Source organism: Xyrauchen texanus, chromosome 39 (assembly GCF_025860055.1).
Source record: "Xyrauchen texanus isolate HMW12.3.18 chromosome 39, RBS_HiC_50CHRs, whole genome shotgun sequence".
Taxonomy (NCBI): domain Eukaryota; kingdom Metazoa; phylum Chordata; class Actinopteri; order Cypriniformes; family Catostomidae; genus Xyrauchen; species Xyrauchen texanus.
Genome location: NC_068314.1, coordinates 26,762,342 through 26,784,904, shown reverse-complemented (window position 1 = coordinate 26,784,904; position 22,563 = coordinate 26,762,342). Strand labels below are relative to the sequence as shown.

The 22,563-nt window shown below is 37.9% G+C and overlaps 1 protein-coding gene across 2 annotated transcripts in view; it reads right to left on the bottom strand.

Moving 5' to 3' along the window:
- Positions 1-1,606: 1,606 nt before the first annotated feature.
- The window catches only part of LOC127632377 (synaptoporin-like), a 49,395-nt gene continuing 28,438 nt past the window's right edge, over positions 1,607-22,563 (bottom strand). For both annotated transcript variants that reach the window (XM_052110932.1, XM_052110933.1), the window contains 4 exons: positions 13,065-13,189; positions 8,708-8,906; positions 5,229-5,420; positions 1,607-2,679 (listed from right to left, as the gene is read on the bottom strand). In XM_052110932.1, coding sequence (XP_051966892.1) covers positions 2,413-2,679; positions 5,229-5,420; positions 8,708-8,906; positions 13,065-13,189 — 783 coding nt within the window. In that variant the 3' untranslated portion in view covers positions 1,607-2,412. The remainder of the gene's footprint in view (positions 2,680-5,228; positions 5,421-8,707; positions 8,907-13,064; positions 13,190-22,563) is intronic.

The window sequence follows — 22,563 nt, the reverse complement described above, 5'->3', positions numbered from 1 at the left end:
GTTGTTGGTAGTAATGTATTATAGCTACAATGAAGTTTAAATCCACCTTTAATTTCTATTCTACTTTTTAAGATTATGTTTCTTATCTTGGTCTTATCAAGCAGGGGCGGAGCCAGGAGTTTTTCACAGGGGTTGCTGGGCAGGGGCTAGTGATCAGTCTGTGGAGGCACACATTTTTTTTTTTTTGTTGTGGTTGTATAGAAACGGTTCCACTTCTAAAAAAACTAAATTGTGCCAAAGACAAAAAATGACCAAAATGCAATTGCCTTTTCCGCAATCCCAACCCCCTAGCTCCGAACCTGTTATCAAGGCTGATCAAATGAGCTAATTTGTGAAATTGACTTAACTGAAATTTGCATTCATTTTCCAAAATTTCCCTTTAAACGTTATACGTGTAATATCCTTTGTAATAAAAAAAAAAAACCCTATTTATTTAGAAAAAGCATTTCAGTAAGCATTTTACGCAAGTGGATTCAGATTTTTGAACCCCACATGATTTGCAGTTTTTGTTATTTTATTTCTATGGATTGGTAAATGCCTAAAGGTCACAAAATCAATCTATTTTGCGCCTGTGTTTCGCCTTACTCGAGACACTCTCTTTAACACCCTTTCTCCATCTCTATGCACTTTTACTTTTCTTCCAGTAAATGCAACTTCAGGTTGTCCTATTCTTCTTATATGAAAGCTCTTCTCCCTGAGAGCAACTATAACATGCCATGACATATCTTTTCATTGCTATGGTAACGGCACTGAGGTCTATATGAAAAGAAGTCAAACCAGTGTGCTGTAACAGGAACGACTAGGTCAGAATGGCCCGCTATTGGCAGTCCATTAACCCACTAGGGCATTTTAATTAAAAATGACAGTCACATTACATTTTGTGAAGTACCTACAAGTTGTGAGCTGTGTATCTCTGAGCAAGTTACATTTCTAAGTTTAAAATTGTTGCAACCAGCATCGCTGGTGAGCCCACTTCTCAATTCACTTCTTCACTGATCCAACAAAGATCCATACATTTTAAGTCTACGAAAACCTTATTAAAAATCTGGGTTTCGAAATCGAATTGAAATCTAGAAATAAAAGGATTTATATATAATCCAAAACGTCATAAAATTGCACTCTCACCTACCTACTCCTGATCAATTTCAATCTGATTATGATTACATAAATCCACTGACTTAATTGCAGTCCGATTCCACTATTTACAGTAGCTCCAGATTCTGTTTAACATGCTAAAAGTTAATAGAACAGAAAACAATGAAGCATCTAGCATTCTACCATAATGCTCTGAATATTTCTAAAGTACAGTGTGTATACATGAATGAAATGACTTGTGCCTGCATAATGTCCTCCATTTCACATATTTTAAAAAAGGAGTATGGAGTGTGTATTTTCTGATCGGCTGAATGTAAGATATCTATTAAGGAACAGGGACATTTTATATGTGGCTTTCAAAATGATCTCTTAGAGCAACTTTAAGCATTGTGAATAAACTTAATTCTGCCTCCAAAAGAAGAGTGAGTCCCGAGGAAAGAGGAACCATCAAAACACACTTGAAAACTCATTGTTTCAATGAATATGAAGTAGTCCGGTAAGTTTAGTCCAGAGGAATGTACAATATCTTTATTGGCATTGCACAAAATGCATCTAAGCGTTCACACTCATTGATTGAAAATGCAGATATATCAAGACAGAAACCCATTCACATTGAAATGCAACAGCAATTGGAACAAGAACATAACATGTATTGGGGTGTTTTTCTTTTTATAGTCTTTGTGTTAATAAACCAGCATGCATGCTAAAAGGAACAAAAATGCATTTGAGGGAGAAGAAAATACATATTATGGCAGAGAATGTAATCGTTGATTGTATTTCTTACAATACAAGGATTAATACCTTGCATTTTAATCACCTTTTGATCATAATAAAGGTCCCAGAATAGACAATGGGACCTTGTTATACAGACATTTTTGAAACTAGGATAACATGGCACAACTTCATGCAGTTCATCAACACAGTTCAAACATTAGAAAGCCATATATAAATGTGCACCACAGATTTTGTTTAGACAGATATTGCAAACACAGTGAACACTGGCATTACATTATTCATGGGATAAGAAATCCGGAAAACTGACAAAACAGTGGTATTTCAGAAACATTTACAGACAGGTTAATTCAAAATTCATACAGTGCATCTGAGGACCCCTGTCATTCATATATAAAAAAAATAAATAAAAAAAAACATATTCTGGACAAGTGATAGCCTTTAAGTTTTTTTGTTTCATCAGAAATAAAGATTGCAGTTTAATATATATATGTTAAGTTAATTTACTCCTCTGCTAAATGTTGAACTTTGCCCTTAGAAATTGGTCGCCTCTGTAAGGGGATTCCAATAATGAGACAGCTGGAGTTACTGATTGGTGTTGGAGATGGGCCCAGTTGAAGCGTAATTTCCCATGTGGCTGTACTCTGATTGGCCAAAGTCCCCTGTTCCAGTAAAAGTGCCTCCTGATTGATCAACGCTTCCCTCGTTGTAGACCTGTTGGTTGAAGGCAGTGCCCTGTTTTTCAGCAGATGAGGCAGGGTACCTCGCTGCACCACCCTTGTGCCATCCAGTCTCTTTAAACACAAACCAGATGTTTCCAGCCCACAGCACGAAGTTCAAATACCCGAATACCTGTCAATGAATGGACACAAACATTGTTGTGGGAGTTACTCAAAAAGGTAATCCACTACCTTCACTGATATGAAATGTAATCAAATTGTAATCAATTACATTACTGATTACTTCATGGAAAAAGTTCACAGTGGAAAAACACATTACTAATTATTATACTTTGAAGTTACCTTATAAAACCCAAACAACCCTACAGAAATACAAATGAGATGCACAAAAGTACTTTAACACTTACTGAACACAATAACAAAATAATCAAATTTGCAGTTGCAAGACAGCAACTAATGAAGGGCTGCTCAGCCTTTAAAAGTTAATAATGAGCAGTCAGACATTCATTTTCACAACATAAACACCAGAACACAGATGCAAACAAGGGGGATTTCAGCTGTTTCTGGAGTCTCTGCATTCTCTTCTCACATACAATGTATTGTTTATTTGGTAAGTAGCCATGTAATAAGTGGGATAATCTACAGTCATCCGGAATCCATCAGATGGAGCCATGTGATAATTATCAACTGACCCAGATCTCACACAGACATCTCTGAGATGTCTGTTTGAAATCTTTTTATCTACAGCCGTGGCCAAAAGTATTGGCAGTGACATACATTTTGTGTTTTGCAAAGTTTGCTGCTTCAGTATTTGTAGATAATTTTTTTCACATGTTTCTATGGTATACTGGAAAACAATGATAAGCATTTCATAATTTTTTAGGCTTTTATTGGCAAAAACATTAAATATATGCAAATAGTCAATATATACAGTGTTGACCCTTGTTCTTCATAACCTCTGCAATTCGCTCTGGCATGCTGGATATCAGATTCTGGGCCAAATCCTGACTGATGGAAATCCATTCTTGCCTTATTAGTGCTTGGATTTGATCAACATTTTTGGGCTTCTGCTTGTCCACTAGCCTTTTGAGGATTGACCACAGGTTCTCTATGGGATTAAGATCCGGGGATTGCCTAGTCATGGATCCAAAATTTCAATGTAGTGATCTTAGAGTCACTTCATTATCACCCTTGACTTGTGACATGGTGCTCCATCATGCTGGAAAATGCACAGATAATCACCAAATTGCTCCTGGATCATTGGGAGAAGTTGCTCTTGCAGGATGTTTTGAAACCATTCTTTATTCATGGCAGTGTTTTTGGGCAGAATTGTGAGAGAGCCCACTCCCTTGGATGAAAAGCAACCCCACACATGGATGGCTTCAGGATGCTTCACTAATGGCATGACACAGGTCTCGTGGGAGTGTTCACCTTTTCCAGATGTCCCAAACAGTCGGAAGGGGGCTTCATCAGAGTCAATAACTTTGCACCAGTCTTCTGCTGTCCAATCCTTGCACTTCCTGCAGAATTTCAGCCTGTCCTTGATGTTTTTGTGGTTTCTTTGCTGCCCTTCTTGACACCAGGCCATTGTCCAAAAGTCTTCGCCTCACTGTGCGTGCAGATGCACTCACACCAACCTGCTGCCAATATTGAGCAAGTTCTGCACTGGTGGCGACATGATTCCGTAGCTGACTCCTCAGGAGGAGATGCTCCTAGCACTTGCTGGACACTCTGGGCCATTCTGAAGCCTTCTTCACTGCAGTTGAACCTCTCTCCTTGAAGTTCTTTATGATCCGGTAAATGGTTCTTTCAGGTGCAATATTCTTTTCATCAATTTCCTTGCATGTGAGGCCATTTTGATGCAAAGAGATGATGGCTGCACATCATTCTTTAGAGGTAACATTGCTAACAAGAACACAACGATTGGAAGCACTTCTACCCTCCTTTTATAGCAATCAGTCTGCTCTTGTAATCCAATCAGAATGATAGAGTAATTTCACCTGACTAGTACTCGTTCATACTTTCCCAGGTGCTGCTGATATGAATAGTGAAATTATGTTAGCTGGTCATTTTTGCCAGGGACAAAAAATAGTGAAATGTGTTTTTTGCGATAAAGTAAATTTTTTTGGCCAATAAAGATTTTTGCAATTATTTAAAATGCATCTGATCACTCTGCACAATAATCTAGAAACAATGTGAATCAATACCACAACAACTGAAGCAGAAAACTTTGCGAAACACAAAATGTATGTCACTGCCAATACTTTTGGCCACGGCTGTAGAAAGCATCACAATCTAATTAATATCTGCTAAACATCTTAAAAAGATCAGATTTCCAAACATTCTAAATCATAAACATCTGCTGAATGTCTTAATGACATCAAAAACATACTTATTGACATACGTCCTATAGACATATTGCAGATCAGCAAACAACGTAAAAAATGCATCTTCCAGATGTAAACACACACATCAAATAGCACCTGGCTGATGTATGTGTGCTATCAGGGGACTGTAGATTATCCCTTATGTGACACATTACTTCCAACATTGGTGATAAATACAAGAGATAGGTAGAGTTTCATTCTAAAGTCTTATAAATAGAATTGCACACCTGCACACATTTTTCAAATGCAGAAAAAGGATGTGCACTGACATACAGCACAAATACAACTAATATGTGTAGCTAGAATGGTGAAACCTTAGTAACTCAAGTCTTACCACGGAAGTATTCAGGCCAGACCATCTGGGTCCATATATTGAGGTGCACTTGTTGGCCTGCACTTTACAAGCCGACATGAGCAGAATCACCTCATCTGGATCAGTCGCTGCCTTTACATCTGAAAGACCTTTTGCCCAGGCAGATGAGCTCACCAGCCACATAAATGAGAACACCACCGTCACTATGAAGTCCTGGGAAGCATGATGAAAGCACAAAAGTGTTACAAATATTTTCTGCAAATTTTGTTTCTAGTTACTAATGGAAAGATGAATTGTGTAATTATTGCGCCACTGATGGCACCTTATGAAATTGCAAAAATAATGATCAAACATGTTTCCCAAACACTAAAAAAGATAGCCCCACCCCAAACTCACACTTCAACATAAATAATAAATAAATAAAACAAAAACACGAATTGCAAGCAAGTAAGAGTTATGCTAAGTATGACACATTTTCGTAATGTCTTCTAACCAGGGGCAGTGCTAATAGCGGGCTTACCAGGCTTAAGCCCCGGATGCTTCAGGAAAACCCCCAAATGTTTTTATAAAATTGCTAAATACAATCCTTTTGAACAGCTCTTCTGCTCGCTGTGCATCAAACAGTGTCTCCTTTTACGTTCACTCACTCCTAAAATCATTTATCTGACTTCTATTTTTGAGGAAGAAAATCCTGCAAAGTTTCTGATTAGCCCTCGTGCAGCTGCAGTCTTCCCAAACACACACACCACAATTATATGAATGTTTAGTTTCTGTAATATCCGCGTGTGATTCACGCAGCCTGTAACAGACTCTTATTTGATCTGATCTGGATGCATAAAGTTATTTGTGCAAGACTATCCATGTTTAATTATAATTGCCTTCAACAATTGTGTGGTGTGCGTGTGTTCTGTCTACTTGTTTGTGTATAATAAGAAAAGATGATATAATGTAATATGTGCTTGACAAATGGGTAAGGAATATTTATTTATTATAGATCATCTTTATTTATTTATATATTTGTTATAACAAAAATAGCTTTGTTTGGTGGTTGGAAAGAATTTGGGATTCACTGTCAACATAATATGAAAGAGGAATAGACCGTAAAAATGGAGTCTTTGCCTATGTAAATTTTAAACATATTATTATGTGTTTCCTGTGTATAAAGATGTCTCATGGAGGGGGCCTGGGTAGCTCAGCAAGTAAAGACGCTGACTACCACCCTGGAGTCGCAAGACTGAATCCAGGGTGTGTTGAGTGACTCCGGTCAAGCTTCCTAAGCAGCCAATTGGCCCAGATGTTAGGGAGGGTAGAGTCACATTAACCTCCTCATGGTCAGAATAGCATGATTCTCGCTCTCGGTGGGATGCGAGGTGAGTTGTGCGTGGATGCCATGAAGAATAGCGTGAGCCTTCACATGCGCTAGGTCTCCGTGGTAACACGCTCAACAAGCCATGTGTTTAGATGCGCGGATTGACTGTCTCAGACGCGGTGGCGACTGAGATTCTTCCTCCGCCACCCGGATTGAGGCGAGTTACTACGCCACTATGAGGACCTAGAACACATTGGGAATTGGGCATGCCCAATTGGGGAGAAAAGGGGAGAAAATGTGTCTCATGGATATCTCTGGGCTAAGCCCTGGCTGTCCACTGGCCCTAGATCTGCCCCTGCTTACAACTAGATTTGAAGTGGATGTTTAATAAACAGTTCATAAATCTTTTCCAATCTACAATTTGTCTAAAAAATCACTTTGTTAGAAAACAACGGCATGATTCTGATTCCGATTGTTTCCGGTCTCCATAAGAAGCAATGTAAAAAACGACCGAAAAGAGTAATCAAGGTGGAAAACAACAACCATTTAAGTGTTAGTTGGAGTAAAAATTAGTTCAGGCTCAACTTGGGCAGTTGTTAGCTATCATAATTAGGGATGTGCACGGATAGTTAAAATTCGGATAACTGCTCGACACGCCACTATTTTAATACCAATATTACTATTCGGTTATTCTACATGTGCAATAGAGGTCTCAACCCGACCCTAACATAATGAGTTCTGACAAACCATCGTGTTCAAGTATAGGATGAGCTAGGGCCTGTTCAAACATGCTTTTCTGTGCATCCACACTGCTTATCTGTGTACTGATAACATGCGCTGGACGGGCATTTTTGATTGTTGTGCTGAATCACACTGCTTTCTCTTTCAGGGTTTCACGCAATATCACCACATTTTTAGACACCAAGTAAAGATAAAAAGACCTATATTTTGTTATAAACGTATCATGAAACACATGCGTTGTTTCATTCATTGCGCTGTATTGCTTTCTGAAGAAGTTCAGGTTGCAAAGTGGAATTCATGTGACTGATAAACTTGATTCCAGGTTGTTTTTCACCAAGGAAAGTTACAGCGCTTTATAAACAGTAAGACAGTGTTTTTCCTTTTGCTCTAATGTGCATATTTACATACAATAGTTATGCCATGTTAAGTTCAATTCCATTTGATTTTAAACCATTTAAAATCAAAGCTCCCCAAAGAGGCTATTTAACCACAGCAGTGTTAACTCCACTCTCATTACAATACTTGCATTTGCTCCATCATGGAAATGTGAAGCTGCCCGGGCAGATCGCATATACAGGCAGTGACAATTTGTAAAATTTTGTTTGAGTTTAATGTGAGATTTTATCATTTGATGATCTATGTATTTTGCTATTTATGCTCTCTGTGCACTTTATATGCTGCTATTTCGAATGTTTGAATATTTGAGGAATTTTGATTGCAGTAAATATTCTTTGTTCCCACATCCCGACGAAACAGACGATTAAATATTCACGAAACCTTGCGGTTAAATGAATATTAAAAACAGTAACCGTGCACATCCCTTGTCATCAGGGCTGTACTTGGAAGAGAAATCGGCCTGGGATTTTACATGGCAACTAGCCCAAAAGTTGTTATGGGGGGGTGTGTTTGTTCGTTGTCCTTTTGTGCATATCGAGGCAGCGTTTTGTGGTCCGTTCTGCAAAACGCGATGGCTCATTTTAGCTTAACCCATTCAGCACGTCTCCCAGCCGGCCCACCGGCCCGCTCGGTTCTCCCGATGGACATTCTGCCCCTGATCTGCCCCAAATTGTGTCGGCCGACCGGGAAAATGCCCGGTATGCAAGATTACCAGTCCAGCCCTGCTTGTCATAACAACTCAACATAGTTAATGATATCAATTAAATTAACCTCGAGCCATAGCTTCATGTCATCTAGCAACTCATTAAACATTGCCGAGTAAGGCACTGTCAGAAGATGATCAGAGAAGATGATGCTATATAAGTGCATAAGAAGGCAATTTATACAAATGTATTACACTAAACATCAAAATATCTGTAAAAACATCCGCAGATGCGAGTGAAAACACTGAAGACTGGAAAACGAAAACAGGCATCTCCCGCATTAAGGGAAAAGATGGACAGCAAGGCATTGACATTTGCATTTTGGTTGTCTAAAATACAGCAGTTCTCACAATGAGAGGTCCACGGTTGTTCTCACGGTACTTGTTCTGGTAAAAGATGTAGACCACAGTGGCCAGCAGGGAATAGAGGAAGGCGAAGACAGCAATGGTGACAAAGAACTCAGCAGAGGAGGAAAAGTCTCCGATCAGGTAGAGCCGCTCTTGCCTCCTTCCCCCACACATTGGCACATCAAAATCCACCCGGTTCAACCTGTTACATATCATACAAATTGAGAGAGGTATAATTGTCATACAAACTATCAGGTAGACCATTTTTTACTGTGACCTTCACAGGGCTGCTGCAGAGTTTTTAAAATCAAATGTAAGACTTTTTAAGTCATGAACAAATAAAATGAATACTGTATCCCCATACCAAAACAAACCAACACAATCTCAAAATAAATCACGTATCACAGAATCTTCTTAAACAGGCAGGGGCACACATTCAACATGGCCTTAAAGCTACATGGCCTTATGGCAAATAAAAAATAAATAAAAATAAATTTCATGCTTCTTGCGGAAGAACATTGTTTTGGTTGTGCTTCAGCTCTGCTCCTCTGTGTGGATGAATGTGGTTCGAGGCATCGGTGTACACATGGATACAGGACATCTGATCAGAGCGAATGGACAAATAAATAACGAAAGAAAGGAAAAGACGGATTTCCGAAAACATGTAATCTGAGCAGGAAGTGCCATATCTTATGCGGTTGTATTGACCTATTTGAAACATTTATGTCTTGAAATAAATTACATTACACAAGTTAGGCAACGTTCGTTAACATTAAACATAACGATTGATAAGGTCAAACGTTGTATATTTTTTATAACTGCAGGATATTCTGGCCAAATAGACCACGGAAGTAACTAATTTATATATTGCCATTGTTACTAACCAGTGGTAAATATCATTTCAAGACTCACATGTCCTTGGTAAGCCTAGGATTAAAGGATTTATTTATAGAAATGAATACCGTTGTAAAGAAAAATATACACGTGTGCTAGCAAGTGATATGTTCTGCACTGATTACAGTATAATTATTGTATTTCACTACACACACACAGACGTGTGGGTGTGTGTGATTACACAACTATACATAAACCATTTCAATAAAATATCTTACCTGTTGAGTAAGAAATAAGCCATCTCTGGGTCGCATTTAAATCCTTTCAGTTGTCGCCACCTCTGAATAGCCAAGCCGATATTGATTTGGGTTTTATTACGGACTCTGTCACTTTCCCTTTTTGCTTGTAGACTCTGCTCTGTTCATGGTTTCTTTGTTTTTACAACTGGTGAATCCCCTGAGGTTTGCCGTTTTGAATGATCCATGTTAAATTTTTCTCATTCATTGTGACAACAAACTTTCAGCTTCATGCTACTCCCACACACGCGCTACAGTAGGCGGAGATTATTTTCTGTGTACAGATATGACGTCAACATGCGAAGGCGAATGACATATGTATGCAAGTTCCCGAGAAATCTGTCCCGACAGCTCTAAAATATAAATCATTAGTATAGGTTTATCAAAGTGTATTTGGGTAAAGACATGTTTTGGAAGATGGATTTTTGTTGCACTATTTCATTAATAACATTTTGTTATTTTTTTAACAACAACAACAAAAAAAAGATACATAGTGTAGCTTTAATATATCAATCGAACAGGGTAGGCTATTTGCAAGCTGAAAATACTCAAGACATGTTTTCCACATCTATATCACATTAAAATTGGTTATTCACCATAATATAAATAAATACTAATCAGAGGTCGACCGATATTGGATTGTGCTGATTCGATAATGTGTTGAAAGAAGCCAGTTGGTCTGGCAATATTTTTTTTTTTTAATTGTTATACTTAATACTGAAATATACAGAATACTGAAACTGTGAAAAAAACTCAGACAAAAATCTACTAATATCATACAGTACATCTATTTTTGTTTTATCCTCCTCTACTATCTATGAACTTGAAACTCAGTGAATACAGAGGAAGACCTGAGGGCTACTTCAAAGCATCACACTGGCCTATACAGAACATCTTGTGTGTGTGCTTGACCTTTCGGGGCAAAAAGCCATGCAAACAGCCTGTTCTTGCAACATGGACACATAATGTTCTACCAAATAATTCCTGTTTGTCAAAAACAATCAAAACAGTTTTGATATGTTCAATTTGAATCAGTTTTAAAGAGAATAATAGTGTTGATGTTTTACAGTACTATATTGTTTTCTTTTGCTTAAACTGACAGTGTATGACTTCATGTAACTATTACCACAAAGAACCTGGTGTATGAATGTAGCACACAATATTTTGTGGCAGCCACATTGAGTATAAATTAATTTGACATTAGAGTGAGGTTGTTTCTCTATGTTTGTTTATTTATTTATTTATTTTTAGGAAGAATAGCTTTCTCATCTCTTCCAACTTCTGAATAAACTTTATACCAGAGACAGAACTATATGAAATACTAAGACATTTGAAATGGATGAAATAGTTGAATTTTTAATTTAACTATGTATTTAGAGTTGGAAAATCTATAGCAAGTTAAGAGTGGCTTCAGAAAATCTGTGAATTGCCAGGGTACGGAAATTCATCTGTCAGAGCACTTTACCATCAGATTCAATTGAATGTATTTTTCACATGTTCAATTGAATGAAGTATATATTCATTATATACAAACTTATTGGCATTATTAAAGGCCAGATGGGCTGGTTTGAGTATTTCTGTAACTGCTGATCTCCTGGGATTTTCACACACAACAGTCTCTAGAATTTACTCAGAATGGTGCCAGAAACAAAAAACATCCAGTGAGCGCAAGTTCTGTGGAAGGAAACGCCTTGTTGAGAGAGAGGACAACAGACAATGGCCAGACTGGTTAAAACTGAAAAGTCTACGGTAACTCAGATAACCGCTCTGTACAATTGTGGTGAGAAGAATAACATCTCAGAATGCTATTCTGAGATACGGGTTGGTGCTGTTTTGGTGGCACGAGGAGGATCTACACAATATTAGGCAGGTGGTTTTAATGTTGTGGCTGATCAGTGTATAGTATATATATATATATATATATATATATATATATATATATATATATATATACAACAGTTAGTTTCGGTCCTTGAATCTGATTGGACGAGAGACGTGCCATGAGCACTGATGGTCTGACACCATCAGCACTCCAACGCTTCACTGTGTGTGTATCACTCTGCTTGTGATTTTGCCTTTCTAAACTAAAGTGTAAGAGCAGTGCATATGTGTTAAGAGGTTCTGTTCTGTAATATGAGACAGTTAGATGACGTGAAGTGAATCTGCATCAGCTAGTGTTTACATAAAACAGCTCTACGTGATCGATTGTATTACTACTACTAAAGCTAGAAAATAGCTTTAAACGGCTTTAAACAAACAACTTCAGCACTACGGCTCATCACAGCTAAGAGACACTACAGACTGATTAATTACAAAATGGGTGCTGTTTAAAATGGCTGAGGACATTGCAGTTTCTCTAGATAAATGCACAAATGTGTTTATATGACTGTACTCAGTTTTTCCTAATTTTTAAAAAATGTACTTGTCCATTGAACTGTTGTATATAAGCAATATCACATTCGAAATCGTGCTATATGGCCCTAAATCAGCACTGCTGTGATTATCTGCGGCCAAATCACAGCAGTGCTGATGTAGGGCCATATCGCACTCTGTGATATTGCTTATATATATATATATATATATATATATATACAGTGTACACATATATATCTGTAAGCTTAAGAATCATATTAAAGCATCTCAAACTTTCACAATTTTCAAAGGCAAAATTTTGAATAACTGGGTCAGTAAGTTTTAATCCAGTTTTAGATGTCACAGTTTATTTGATGATAGTAAATATAATTTATTTTTATTTAACATGCAATTTTTGTCACAATACACTATACATATATTATACATTATGTACCAGAAAAGATTTGCAACAGAGGCAGTGGAATGAACCATCCACTTTGGCAAGAGTATGAAGCTAAGATGATGGAAACAATGTTGAATTATTATAGTGTGATACATGTTACAATATAATCACAAGTTTAGTGTATGAAAACATATGGTTAGAACCATAATATAAGGTTATGGCCTACTATGGCTGTAATACTCCTATGTTACAAGACACATATTTGTGTAAATCATGTGAATCCAGTCAACTGTGCTCATCAGAAGGAAAGTTCTGTAACTGGCAAAACTTACAGAATTAAACATTCACATTCTCAAGAGAATGGAAAGCTAAAAGCATTATCTCTGTATTAGAGTACTGAATCAAAGCCAGATAATTCATTTTTTCTCTATTTCTCTACAGGAAGTACACACAGGGAGCGTCAGATAAGACTTACCTGAATGGGTAGGCAAAGTTGATGCCAATACTGAGGTTGCTGTCAGTCCTGTTGACGCAGTCCACACTAACCCGCAGTTGCCCAGAGTAACCTCCACATGTTGCAAATGCAAAGATGGCAAAAAGCTGAGGGGATATAGAATAGGTGTTTTTATTGATCACATAATAGATTAATTACTGAGAATGATCCATCTGTAGGCATTATTCCAATGTATTTATTTATTTTTGTATTTGTTAATCGAAATGACGACTTTGAGATAACCTTTCTTTTTTTTTGGCTGATGTCCCCAATGCCTTTTATTGTTCAATCTATCACCTATCAAATAGAGATCATATTTCACAATCCAATCAATTCCAAATGGATAAAAAAGTCCCACTCTACCTTATTCACGCTAGCGCCATCTTGAATTCTTAACTCTTTCCCCGCCAAACACGGAATTTTCCGTGTTTTATTAAAAAACGCTTCCCTGCCAAACACGGAATTTTCCGGGTTTCCGTGTTTTAGGTGTTATACGGTAAGGAAGACCCCTCCGCATGTTTTGAAAGAGTACGCAACTCTTTGATCAAAGAAACAGACTGCGATCGTCTCAAACATGAAGAAGTGGAGTACTGAGAAGCTCAAAATATCAGACATAAACATGCCTTTTTCTCAGCTTTTTGTCTGAAATGTTGTTTTTTGACAAAACCGACCTCTGTTCAAGTCGCAATAAAAAAAGAACAAATGAAGATAAAATAAATTTTTTATTTTTTTTTTGCCTAAAAGCAGAGGCTCAGATCTTTATTGTGATATATAGCATCTTCATATATTCATGGAAGAAAATATTCTGCGGGCCATTCAAATTTAGCGAAAATCGTCAAAAACCCTGGCGGTGGCTGGCAACTTTTTTTTAAAAACGCTGGCAGGGAAAGAGTTAATGGGAATGACAACGAGGCTGTGAGGTATAGACTTCCCATATCTTCAATGGCACACATGGTACAAAGCTGTATAAATCTCCTAGATCACATCTGATTTTCCACAACTCATGCTGTCTGGAGTTCTTTGCATACTGAATGTACAATAAGGTCAATAAGGTCTTTGTCAAGTTGACTCTATGGTTAGAATAAGTGAATGGTGATACTGTTTCCCACCCAGAGAAATCAAAATGACTAAAAACTAAAAACTACATTACAACTGGTGAAAAGCAAAGCATATTTCAAGCAGGTAAGAAATGGGTGAGCAGGATGAGAGCAAACAGAGAGGCTGATATAGAACATACAACTCATACATCGCCTACGAGAAGCACAGCCAACAATACAGTCACAGATCATGGGATGCATTGCATTCAGTCCATTTACACTACCAAATTCTTATGAATGGTCTGTCTTCATTTATATCGATGTTGCTTGACAGGACATTTTTTTATATATAATAGGACTTAGACAGTTCAATTACCAGAGAAGAACCTCAGAATTAAACTGCACTTGACCCAGCCCAATAGCACTTTGCACACATGGTTTCGCCAACCCACTTGCACTTAGACTTGCAAGCTTGCTTTCACAAAAAATATAAATACTTCATGGCCATACCCATTGACTTTGCGCAGATGACGTATATCGCATAGCGCTACACTAAAGGCATAGTGCTTAAGTAGGGCCCTTTATCTTTTACTTGTTTGTTACTCATTCATCTGCATTGGACCTGCGCCTCTGTTCCAGCTTTGTCGTAATCAAAGCCTGTGCTGTGCAGTGTGTGTTTGTGGGCTGGTTGTGGTTTAATGTTGTCAGTTAAATTACCGTATGATTTTTGGAAATCGTCTTTGGAAAATCTGGCCAGTACTGAGATCAATTCTCAAATTTCCCTGGTAAATGCTCTGACATGTGCAGCATGGTGGAAAGGGGTATGTGTGTGTGGCTGTAAACTAAAGTCTATTGGCTATTTAAAAAAAATGGGCTGAGTTACTTGACATATCCCGCCCCACTTCCTGTTTCAGTAGGAAATACAACAAAACACCTAATCGAACTACGCTCATCGACTACTCCTTTCTCCTCAATTTGGCATGCACAATTCTCAATGTGCTCTAGGTCCTCGTGGTGGCGTAGAGACTTGCCACAATCTGGGTGGCGGAGGACGAATCTCAGTTGCCTCCGCGTCTGAGATGTCAATCCGCGCATCTTATCACATGGCTTGTTGAGCGTGTTACCGCGGAGACCTAGCTTGTGTGGAGGCTCAAACTATTCTCCGCGGCATCCATGCATACCTCATCACATGCCCCACCGAGAACCACATTATAGTGACCACGAGGCGTTTAACCCAACGTGACGCAAACGGGCCATTTGGTTGCTTAGGAAGCCCTGACAAAACGAAATGTATTGCAGGCAACGTTTAAATTGTAAATATTGTTAGATAGATTTTTCCAGGTATTATAGACCTCCTTGGTAGAATCATATGAAAAATTATGATTTTTGAATGTCTGTTCGGAAAACGTTCATTTAACAAAACAGTCATGCTGCAATTAAAATTATGCTTGCTTGAGTATTAATTCTAGTTAGCTGCGACATACTGTGTCCAAAGGCATAGGCTGTCTTATTCATTGTGAATCTGGGTTTTCTTAAAGGCATGAATCACAATGGCCTAGACTGTAAATGCATGGCCCGCCACTGCTCTAATCCCATGTTGGTTAATTTACATACTGGACTAGCTGCCTCATTTGAGACTGTAGACAAATTTAATTATGATGGTGCCTCTGTAAACACATGATTAATTCTCATCTGCTGAAGGTGTTTACTTATCAGTGTGTCAAGCACATTTGCAAAGTGTTCCTTAATGCTTATGAACACTGAGTGAAACACCAGAACAGCTTTCTTAATAGTGATCACACCAAGATGTGCTCTCTATTTCTCTATCGCGCCTTATTTTCTCATCTTCAACACTTATCCCTTTTACGGAAACCTCTCCAAACCTATTTTTTTAGACCCTGGTTCTATTGTAAAGGCTAGCCTTATTAAAGGAATAGTTTACCCAAAAATTAAAATTCTCTTATCATTTACTCACCCTTATGCCATCCTAGATTCTTTCATCTGCTGAACACAAATTAAGATTTTTAGAAGAATTGCTCAGCTCTTTTGGTCCATATAATGCAATTGAATCAGTGCCAGAATTTTGCCTCCAGTGGATAAATCAATATCTTCAGGTGTGATATGATAGGTGTGAGTGAGAAACAGATCACTTCACATTCTTCTTCTTGTGTTTTTGGTGATTCACATTCTTCATGCATACCGCCACCTACTGGGCAGGGAATAGAATTTCAAGCAAATAAGTATTTAAATATTGATCTATTTCTCATCCACACCTGTCATATCACTTCATACAATGTTACTCCAGTGTATTATTATGGATTAATACACTGAAGTCACATTGATTACTTTTATAATGCCTTTATGTGCTTTTTGGAGTGTCAACATGTTGGCACCCATTCACTTGCATTGTATGGGCCTACAGAGCAGAAATATACTTCTAAAAATCTTAATTTGTTTTCTGCAGAAGAGAGAAAGTCATGCACATCTGGGATAGCATGTGGGTGAGTAAATTATGAGATAATTTTCATTTTTGGGTGAACTATCCCTTTAATGACCTAAGACAAGTTCTCTGATAACAAAACTGACTGGCCTAGAACACATTCTTGCAACTGATATGAGAATGGGCTTTCTCACTTCTCACTGATAGCTACAACTTGTAGGGCTTCTCCAATCAATCGGCCATCAATCGGTATCAGCCATTATTCACGTCCGATTAGACCCCGAATCCGCCGCCAGGCGCCGCCATTTGCGCCATTTAGAATTTCAGCCGCCGCCAGCCAATAATTTCGTAAGCCAAACTGAGCCGCCATCTGATAAAGTTTGGCTGAGCCGGCTAGAATTATTTGCATCAAATAATAATTCTATCACATAGAGACATACACACACGAAATATATAAACAATACACAAGATCTATTTTCCCACTGGATTCATAACAGCGCAGTCTTGTGCCCGTTGCTACGATACACAGACTCACAGTGAATTGACGACCAATTAAAATTGCTCGTTTTCCGTACAGAAGAAGCGATGCATGTTTTTCTCACACTGAGGTGAAATGGCGGAAAGAAGCAAGCAAGGTAATTTTGATCTCACTTCTCACATACTTTCCTAATTCCTACTTACTTTTTTCTTAACTTAGGCCTACCCAGACTTTTGTTAAATCTTCAGGGCACGGTTGCACAAACACCTGAATCAAAGATTGATGTTATGAACCAAATATTCTGGAACGGAGAGATTTATAGCACTGAACGTGATATTACTGCAGTAACAAACCACCGCTTCCACATTGCTAATTCACGACGCATGCTTCAGTGTACATTGAAGTGAAATGTGCAAAACTTTGTCCAAAATAATAGGCTACTGATAACAGTGTGTGTTTATTAAGGCGAGACACGGCAGGCAAAAACATAGTTTTTTTTTACTGGTCAATTTTGAGATTTTTGGATATTTGTCTTCAATAACATGTCTTCTTTCAGACTTGTGGTGAAAAAAAGTCCGAAATACACATTTAGGTCTTTATTTTACTACACTTCGTCTGTTTGCGTCTGTAGATTTCTCATAAAATTCAACAAAAGTTTGCATTCTTAATCAAGGTGTAATATGATAAGCTTCATCCATGATAATGCCAAGTTATTGTATACAACTTAGCCTACATGCATTTAGCCTAAACACAACACATTGTAGGCTATGTGAAAATGTTTAGTAGCATACAGACTACAAAATAAATATGTAGATACGTTGTGAAAGTAAAATCTGGTGTTTTCTTTATTACATTGTATTGCATTTTGTAGAAATATAGTGTAAGCCATGCATTGCTTGGAAATATTGAGATCTAGTAAATCAGTATAACATAGACAGTGGTGGATCGAAGTACACATACCATGTACTTGAGTTAAAGTAAAGATACTCAAGGTAAAATATTACTTAAGTAAAAGTAGAAGTGCTGCCTTTAAAAATTCACTTGAGTAAAAGTACAAAAGTATTTGCCTTCAAATGTACTTAAGTATCCAAGTACTATGATTTTTATGGCCATAATGTCCTATTATAATTTGTCACAAGACTCTTGCTTAACTCAGTCTACATGAAGACTAATGTCACTTTTGGCACACCAATCTATTAATAATATGACATTAATTAGTCAGATGTGTGTATATATATATATATATATACTACTAATATATATATATATATATATATATATATATATATATATATATATATATATATATATATATATATATATATATATGTGTATATATATATATATATATATATATATATATATATATATATATATATATATATTTGAATTGAATAAATTTTTGTGTGTTTAATTTTGAGGAAGGGACTGTTCCCATAAGGTATAATACATTTACAGTATTTACTGTATATATTTTTCTCGAGCTGCCTATGGTCATAATTATTAACATCCTAATGTTATGATACATTCACATAAACCTGCACAATGCCATTAAATATAAATATATATATATATATATATATATATATATATATATATATACACACACACACACACACACACACACACACACACACACACATACATACATATATATATATATATATATTCTATGTTATGGAAGCAGCCAATTTCCCTCCAAAATTAAACACAAAAACGTATTAATGCAGTGTTTCTGCTACTCTCCAGAAAAACAATGCTATTATATGCAAGTCATTTTAGTGTCAACATAATAAGCAATGTACATGATGCGTCAATATTTACCGATAATTGCGGCAATAATAGCTGCTGCTCTCTGCCCCGCTTAAAATAATTGGCAACGCAATTTGTTTGGAACTATTGAGAGCTACACGAATCACGTGACCGCGCGGCGGCGAGATCACTGTCGCAACCGTCTATGTTAGCAACTCTCATATTTAATGGCTCTGGGGTGCGTTTCCCATACAACGACGTAACTTGCTGCTCCACTACCGTAGTACGATGCACTGTTGAAGAAATCAACTTGCTAGTCACGACTGTTTCCCAAAACCGTACTGTCACAAATTGGTTGTTTAACCACGTTGGTTAATGATGTCACACATGTGGTGGATTAAAAACTACTTTTAATGAATCTGTTCGAATTAATGCTAGATGTTTTGCTATAAATTACGGACATGTCATCTGAGGACTCTCTCATATTTTTCTCAGTTATTTGCTTTATTTCCAGATTCAATCATAGGCTCGTTCTTATGCACTAGAGCACGTTCACACATGCGCACTCTTCAAAAACGGTGCTTTAAATCTATTGACAAACTAAAAGACATAAAGGACATTTGTATGTCTTCTAAATAAAAGATACTGATTGTACTGAATGTCATCTTGCTTATTTGGCTCAAGATAATAATTTATTAAGCCCACATGTTATAATAACAAGAAACTCTGCTTCTAACCACAGGTTGAGAGCTGTCGTTGCAACCACACAACTCTGCGATGCTGTTTGCGAATGTTCGTTGGAACGATGGTTTCGGGAAACACCGACTCGTTGAACTATGATGATAACGACGGAACTTGCTACCATAGTTGGCTGACGATGCTTTTGGGAAACGCACCCCTGGTTCGCGCTTAGCAGATGCCGCCAAGGCAAGTTCAAAACAAAGCGCTCGCGCTGTACTGTGATTGGTGGCTCGTTTGACCAGTTACATTTTAATCCACTCATAAATAAAAAGGAACGACTGATTTTGAAAATGTAGTAGAGTAAAAAGATATTAGACTTTGAAATGTAGTGGAGTTAAAGTAAAAGTCTCCCCAAATTTAAATACTTCAGCAAAGTACAGATACACAAAAAAGCTACTTAAGTACAGTAACGAATTACATTTACTTCGTTACTGTCCACCACTGAACATAGACATCTGTAGACATGAAGTGGCAGCTTCAGCCATTTGCAGCTATGAAAAGTTTGGCGGCTGCAGCAGCCATTTAGGTTTTGGCTGAGCCGGCTAGCCAGCCAATAACTTCATCAGCCAGCCATTATTCTCAAAACAAATGGCTTCGGGCTCTACGTCCGATGACTCGATCGGTGATCGGCAATTTGGCAGATCGCATAAACCGATCGTTCATGATTCAAAAGACGCTTGGCTCCTTTAAGACATCTGCAGCACTGTTATGGAATCATGGAGTGTAGGGAATACTGGCATAATGTTGTAAAACAACAAACTTGATTGAGCAGTTAAAAATAATGTAGTGGGAGAGGTATTGCGAATATTAAAAGTTTGTGTACTGTACTGTTAATGTGGCGTTTCAAACGCGACAAGGCAAAGGGAAAACAGCGCAAGCTGTGAAAAGGTACTTATTAGTGTTCATGGCGGAAGCTTTTCAGTCTCTGCCAGGCATAGACATCTCAGGAATAGTTACAACTAGGGTTGGCCTGGAAAAATAAAATTCCATTCCGGGACGCCAAAGTCCTGGAATCTTTTCCCTAAGCGTGTAAAATGAGTCTGACGAGCCCTTTGTTGCATGGCCATGGACGCAGGGTAATGTTCCTTTTGCGAAGCACACTATTCGGACTGCTGTGATCAGGATCAGCAAACTGTAGGCAAAAACAATCAAATATCAATAAAATCGAGTCGATCAAATAAAACGTGAGATATTCTGCTTGGCGGCAAGTCTGGTCTGGAGTACTGTGTCTGGATTCTTGATTTATAGAAAATGAGTGTGGCAGGGTGGAGGGCGGGGGCGGGTTGTGATCCTACACACCCGGTCCTGTATTAGGCTAATTAAGCCGCCGAGGGATAAAGGTCGACTGCAGAGGATCGTGCGGGAGAGAGAGATCGTTTACGGACATGTCCGTCATGTGTGTGTTTATGTTGTCTTTTAAGTTTATCATTAAAACTATTATTTTCATCGTCAAGCCGGTTCTCACCTCCTCCTTTCCATTGATCACTTTACAATGAGATTATAAAATAAAATTAGAATATCTTCACAAATCAGGAGATTTTAAAGACTAAGATTCCTTCTAAACTGAATCTGAAGGAATGAAAGTGTACTGATCAATGTAGCACTCAGATCCCTAAAATGTAATTTTATATAGTTCTGAGTTGTTGTTTTTGTTTTTTGGAGAGTACTATTATTGCAATCGTATACAAAGGTCTTGGTGGCAAAATAAATATATATATATATACATGAATGAAGCCCAGTATTTGTAAAATCTTAAAGATGAAGTGTGTAATTTCTGTGCCATTAGCAGAATCAAATGGGATTGCAAAAATCTTTACTTTTTTAAAACAAGTTTCTTAAACATTCTTATCTGTTCATCTTTGATGGTTAGTCCCACCTCAATCTATGTCAGAAAATTAGATCAGAAAATTATGTGACTGTGGCAACAGTTTTGCAAAAACAACATCAAGTGGTTAATTACATTTACTGCGGCAGTTCCGAGGTGAAAGTTCCACTGTGTTGTGCCAAAAGCAAGTTAAATGTTCTCCCAAACAGATGAGGTTTTTAAGGTCCATCAAGTTTAAATGAACAAAACTACCATCCTACCTTAAATCTTAAACCAAACCTATCTGATTGTGTCATAAAAGCATATGTGAGATGAAACGCTATGATTAAAGCCACCACATCATGTTGTTGTGCTTCTATGACACTTTGGTTCAAATGTTGACTTGAGTGCTCTTCAGGACTCACACCCTGTTCCTTTGGATTGTAAGTGCAATGCTCTAACAGTTGAGCTACAGCACAATTTAATTACAGTTGAACAAGCTTATAAATGTAGTTAGTTATGTAATGCAGACATTAAAATATATTGCTTTACAAGTTATATGCTATAGTAAGTGTTTTGATATCATAAGATATGTGAGGAACACAGAGAAACGTTAAGTTCCCTATCTGTCACTCACTCGATGTTTTGTCAAAGCAGTGACACTAGAGGTCAAACTTGGGAGCCCCAATCACCCAGAAAAGGCCAATGAGAATTGGCAAGTGAAATTTGCATGCCAATCCCCCGGACGGCTTGCATCCACTCATTCATATTTGTTCTTTGGAGCCAATCAGTGTAGACTAAATCCACTGGCATTCCATTCACCTCTAAGAGTGTTTGAATCTGTTGGATATGTGGCACATTTACAGCAGGTTCTCCCTCCTCACACAGATATGTACAGAGAACACCCCTGAGTGTTTCAGCATGTTGGATATGTGGCACGCCACAAAGTCGCCCAGCTTCCTCTCCCATCTCAGACTCGTCCTATGGTGGGTACGCGGAGTGAAGTAAGTGCTCTAACATCTCTCTCAGCACAGCCACGAGTTTGGGATGCAAGGCCTCTCGACGTGGCAGCTCCTGTTCCGCCCTGTCATGAGGCCCCATCCTTAGGTATGTAAAAGGCGATTGTCCCCTTGGTGCCCCTTGCATGGTGTCTGGAGGCATGGTTAGAGCTCTCCAACCCATCGTGCTGGCTCGTCAGGATGATCCGAATTGGCTATGCGATTCAGTTG